Here is a 5,786-nt window from a genome sequence, read left to right as displayed (position 1 = left end):
TTTATATATAAATATATATGCATGCATATCAAGTCAGGATTGTACTTACCCTTCCTGTCCGTGTGTCATCATGGCGTAGAATGAGGTGTTGAAGATCTGCGACAAATTGAAGACATATATGATACCTAGGATTCCGGATACAAAGCCCGGGATGAACAGGGCTCGTGCCTTAGAAGGATAAGGTTACATAAAAAGCGGTTAGCGTATGAAATTATACGCAAAAGATGACTACCATAGGCTAAGAATTAATCGATATGAACCCACATATAGAAATAGGGTATACCACACAACAAGATAAGAGATACATATGCTGTAGTTTTTGCAAAGCTGCATACCTGAACATCTTGGTAATGATACACTAAAACGCCCACGATGTTGCCACAAAAGAAGGAGAGCAGCTGAGGTATGAATAGCATGAACTTCCAGTATTCGCTCTTCCTTATGCGCCTGCAACAGTCATCAAAATACACTACACTCGATTAGTTCTAGGATGAGTACTTGTACACCCATTATTAAACACGCTTGACGTTGTTGACAAACTCTGAGTTTGTGTGGCCACGACTGCAACGTAAAGTGTGTCAGTTGATGGACGTGGAACAAAATGTTGCGGTGGTGGATGGGATGCGAACTATGCGAACCAATCTAAATAAGATCTGTACCCGGACGACAATAGCGTTTCCGAACAACGATCTTATCCCCAAACTGTGGACATATCATGGGATCAGAAATCTGATCACAGTCAGCCAGCAGCCCTATAGTTTATATTACCGATCTAGATTTACTGGATGGATTTACTATGTGAGTGTTTGTATACATAACTGTATGTAGATACATACGATGCGTTGGGAAATTGATGAACGCATTTCCTTGTAAATGACAACCGTGGACAGACGCGTGCACTGATTTGTCTATGAACACCAATAGCGTATTTTCAATCACTCACAAGGAAATTGTGACTTTTATGAATTTTGCATGCTAATATCAGCGCATATAGAGAAATTCAAGTGACATAGACACACATACTATCTCATATCACAATGAAATTATGTATTATAAAGAACCTTGTATGCCGCTATCAACACATTAATAGATACTCCGGTGACATAGACATACTCTCCCATAGCACGGACAGTCGACTACAGACACGTTTTGACACGTTTTGCAATCCTAGACATACCCAGTCATGGCATAGGCGGTCAGTATGGCTAGATCAGTGGTCATTCCAGTGTAGTGTGTTGTTCGCACCACGGCGCCATCAAACGTTGTTGTTATTGCATTCTGCATTCCTTTCCAAGAAATCCGGTGCGTTGACACGATAACTGAAGGTTAGTACTTTCCATCAAACCATACCTAAATAGTTGAGCAACATGCGCATGAGACCTACTTGTAATGATCTGTCGAAGCCTTATCTTATAGCGTTAAACCTGTATTGAATATGTAAGATACCTTTCCAAGATCTCCGCGTGCGTATCAATGCGATGCGAAAGATCTACATTATAAGCCACCTACGCCAGTTTGAAAAGATACCATAGCGCTTGAATACTAAAATGTTGTACAAGCAGTAGGCCGTCGGTGTATTTTGTGCCAATGTTTCGAGATTTAAAGTGCAGTACGTGTATAGCATATGCACAGACGTAGCGATTGGCAACATTGATGTTCCTCGCTACGGATAGCATCATACGTACTGATATGCCTGACGGTCACTGAGCTGGGCTGGCTCTGGGCGGTGGTATATAAACACAAGATCAAAGTTTTGCGCAGACTACTGTGCATAATCACACAAATAGATAACATACTATGCTATATGCAGGGAACACCCTGTGTGCACCATAAAAGCTGGAACAAGCAGCATCACACACCTAAGGCCAGAGCAGCTTGGTACCAGGCCGGCAGCTTCGCCGAGTACTCTATCGCGAAGTAAGATCCCAACAGAAGCGCGCAAACAACAAGTAGAACCCTGCCATATGCAAACCCTGGACACAGAAGCCACACATGTGAGATGCAAGTGAAACTCGCATACTCAATGTTGGGTGGAGAGGTGTGGAAAACGCAATGGACTAGGCGGTGAAACCTGGCTATCACAAATACTCTTTCTCTCAGGATATTTTTTTACTTCTGAGATATACTACCTTCCATGTGCATCTGATGCTATATAGCCGTGCTGTAGCGGTGTATACACCTACGTAGCTATATGACTGTGTACAAATAGTGGATAGGGAACCAATTTGAAAAGCTCAGACTTCTTCAGTCCACAGATGTGCGATCAAATATGTGTGAGGCACCTGGAACCTGGTTCGCGACCAATAACCATGGGGTGAAGCGCAGGTATACATAACTAACAGGTATCCACGCAAAATATAAATGAAAACGTCTTAGTACGCCTTACATTGGCAACTTCCGATCTTTCCATACCCATTTTAAAGCTTCGGTTGGGTATCATCAACGCCGAAATGACACCCCCGATGTAGTAGGAACACCACAGCCCAAATAATTCGCCGAATTTGGCCCAATCACCTACAGAAGCGTAGAGTGTGCATGAATTAATCGAAAGATTCCTTGAAAACAGCTGACGTTGCTATTCTCGGAATACCACTCTGTTTTAGTTATTTGTACGGCTTTTATAGTAGACAAATCTACGTGTTTACAATAAACAAATAGCCATTTTCTATTCAGGGGTCACTAATTGAATTCTTGACAGTGATCTGAATGCAGCCGCATCTGTCCGCAGCTGAGACTATTGTAGGCTACGACAAACCGTGACTAATCCTGCACTTATGTTGACGTAAGTTGGTTTTAGTATCCCGAGCTTGTGACTATGTTTCCCGTCATAGACATCACAGAGTATTCATAGAAAGCATCGCTGTTTACACTGAATGATTTACCCGAGTACGTGTTTGCAAAATCTGGTAGTTGACAATGAATACTGCCATTAACATGCATAGTATAGTTTGAGCATACCATACGGTATTATGACCACGCTAATAGAAATATGTAAAAACACCATCTGTCGACATTGAAACGAAGTTTATCTCCACTCCCTTGAATTTTGAATAGCAAACCAGAATTGACTTATGTGTTCCTGTCACATGTCTCAACATCTAATAAGAACCGCACGTGTGTGGTAGACACATATGCGCATGTGAACATAAAGACATATCTATACACGTATAAATTCTGGATCAGCGAGAAAGCATATGCATCAGATGCTTTACAATCAATCACATACAACACTATAGATATGCACTCAGGCATATCACGTGCAACATACCATTGCCCACAGCCACTCCCGAAGTAGATACCGTCCCGGATACGAAGGCGACCGAATGACTGAACTGACAACTTAGGAATACGGCATTGATAAACCCGGCATTGAAACTCAGGGCCCAGCCACCCAGTATTAGGATTTGCCGTTCCTTATAGCCATAGTTGAGTTCTGCCTGGGTTTTCCTCCTATATTCCTGAATTGGAGTTACTACGCCGCTACTCAGATCGGCCTGAGAGCCTAGATCGAACACTATCCGCGGTACTTCTTTGTGTGGATCGTATTCTTGTGCAGGTGATTGGGATCGCAAAATGTGTGCAATCTGTGTGTTTGGGCTTGCTTCCGGGTTTGTTAGCCGCGAATCTGCACCCCCACTCTGTAGTTGTACTTGGCGTGAACTCGTCTCATTGTCCTGAAATATTTCTATTTGTGGGAGGCTGGAGATAGACCCGTTTTTCGAGGATAGTGCGATATTAGAGGGTGATGGCGAGATCACTAAGCCTGACGTATTTATACCGGAACTGGCTACTGAGTTTACATTGGCATGGCCTTTGTGTGGGTGTTTTAGGAGGTTGTCATCGCATACGTTGAGCAGTTGACGCGTATCCACACCGTGATCGGGGTATGCCCGCAGTTGTGAGGCACTAGTGATTGATCCATTCTTCGACGATAAGGATATGTTGGAAATTGAAGGCAAATCTGTCATGACTGTAGGGCTGTGTTGTCGTACTAGCTTGCGTGCTATTCCGGTACTGAGTGATGTAGCTGGTCTCTCTACCGCCGCTATTACTGTTCTTTTGCTTCGATGATCGATTTTAAACTTCTTTGCTGGTTCTTATACACTAAATGAAGTGCTGCTGTTATCATTCACGTCATTACTGCTCTTACTATGGCTGTACTGGCTGAACAGTGCAACTACTTTTTACGAGCCAAGTGTGCAATACAATGAATATATAATTGATCCCCTTTTGTTGAATTGGGCGCAATTCTTGAATGAATATGGTGCTAAGTTTCCCAGGATCAGCATGAGAGTTTATTTCAATTAAAATCGCAAGAGTGAAATACAATCGTTAATATATACATCTATGCATTTTCGTTTGTGTGTGATTCGAAGTTAATAGTAGATACACATGTTAGGTCTTATACATGTGTGTATATGGTATGTGTATACACGTAACGGGGGTGTTTGGGTTTAGTTGAGGTGTACTAAGACAGAGGTTGAGACAAAGCTCGCTCGGTTTCTTCCGAGTCTGGCAGTAACCTAATTGAATCACACATGTATTTCAGTGACAACTGTACATGAACACATACCAGTAACCAGAGATTCATACTTTTTTAAAAGGTACAGTGCACACAGTACATAATACCGTGCACACATATTTACATAAATAGGCACATACTATCACAGTAAATATCATATTTTTAATAGAAGGCTTTTTATTTAAAAAAAATATTGAAGTCTCTGGCTTTGCAATCCGATAAGCCTGATTATGCTGATTAGTCACAGTAAAAAAAAAATGGTGCTTTGTTGTTTTTTAAAAACAAACCCCCCCCCCCCCCCCATGTATGCACTTTTATTTTGGGGACTATTTTGTCCACAAAGAGAAAATTATTATATTTAAAGTTTGTATGGAGCATTGGAACTTTGGAATGTCAATAAATTATTTACATCTATCCTCAAGCCTTTTTACGATAAAACGGATAAGCGCTTGGAAAAATTATCCGTTTACGTTCAATGTGTCCGATGTCCTTTTTATATATCGCATAATATATACAAAAGTCCAATCAGGCCATGACCCTCTACTGAGAGGTGTAAAATTTGAGGGAGAACGGATAAGTTCGTAGGACATTATGTAGGCATACTTTTTTTAATTATTATCTCAGAGGGTCATGTAATAGGTCAATAAACTCCACTAGCCTTATAACCCATATCATATAAACATTTTTAAGGGTCAGAATGCGTTAACTTTATGAATACATATTAGAGTCCATTAACGGATAAGGAGTATAGGTGTAAAAACATTGTACCTAAATATGAAGAAGGGTATATACGTTCAGTTTGCCATTTATATACATATAAATTGATGGATTCTCAATCATCACCTGTCGCACTTTTAGACCTTCCGTTAGTAACGAGTTGCCGTGCGAGCTTGACGCTTAGAAGTCACTCCTATAATAATATACGTATAAAAAAAGACACGCCGTAAGTCGATCGTACATACACACCAACAGACAGCTTACGAGCACTCCATACAGAAGACGGCCGTCAATGCGCATTAGGATAGCGCAAAACCGCATAGCACAGTCGCACCAAAGCATAAAAGACAAAATGGACTCAGGCTATGTAGCTGTCGGTACTAGTAGTGATCCGAACTTATCGCCAGACCCGCCCCGGTCACGAAAATCAAGGTATGTCAACCACTCATTTAAAACTAGTTGTATGTATCACTATTTAACCAGGTACGTATATCTTGACGGCGAAGGTCGCGAAATGTGACTTAACCAAATGGAATAACACATACGC

At 41.4% G+C, this 5,786-nt stretch overlaps 2 protein-coding genes across 2 annotated transcripts in view; one reads left to right on the top strand and one right to left on the bottom strand.

The window, feature by feature from the left end:
- SARC_05858 (hypothetical protein) overlaps nt 1-3,968 on the bottom strand; it is a gene marked incomplete at both ends in the record, with an annotated part of 4,407 nt that extends 439 nt beyond the window's left edge. The window contains 6 exons of the mRNA XM_014300265.1: nt 50-168; nt 336-447; nt 1,178-1,286; nt 1,860-1,973; nt 2,413-2,514; nt 3,269-3,968. Of these exons, the coding sequence (XP_014155740.1) occupies nt 50-168; nt 336-447; nt 1,178-1,286; nt 1,860-1,973; nt 2,413-2,514; nt 3,269-3,968 (1,256 nt within the window). The remainder of the gene's footprint in view (nt 1-49; nt 169-335; nt 448-1,177; nt 1,287-1,859; nt 1,974-2,412; nt 2,515-3,268) is intronic.
- A 1,375-nt stretch (nt 3,969-5,343) lies between these two features.
- The window catches only part of SARC_05857 (hypothetical protein), a 2,883-nt gene continuing 2,440 nt past the window's right edge, over nt 5,344-5,786 (top strand). The window contains exon 1 of the mRNA XM_014300264.1: nt 5,344-5,671. Within this exon, the coding sequence (XP_014155739.1) occupies nt 5,532-5,671 (140 nt within the window). The 5' untranslated portion in view covers nt 5,344-5,531. The remainder of the gene's footprint in view (nt 5,672-5,786) is intronic.

The sequence above is a fragment of the Sphaeroforma arctica genome (assembly GCF_001186125.1).
Source record: "Sphaeroforma arctica JP610 unplaced genomic scaffold supercont1.393, whole genome shotgun sequence".
Taxonomy (NCBI): Eukaryota; class Ichthyosporea; order Ichthyophonida; genus Sphaeroforma; species Sphaeroforma arctica.
The sequence above is the reverse complement of the archived record's forward strand: the minus strand, read 5'-3'. Positions and strand labels throughout refer to the sequence as shown.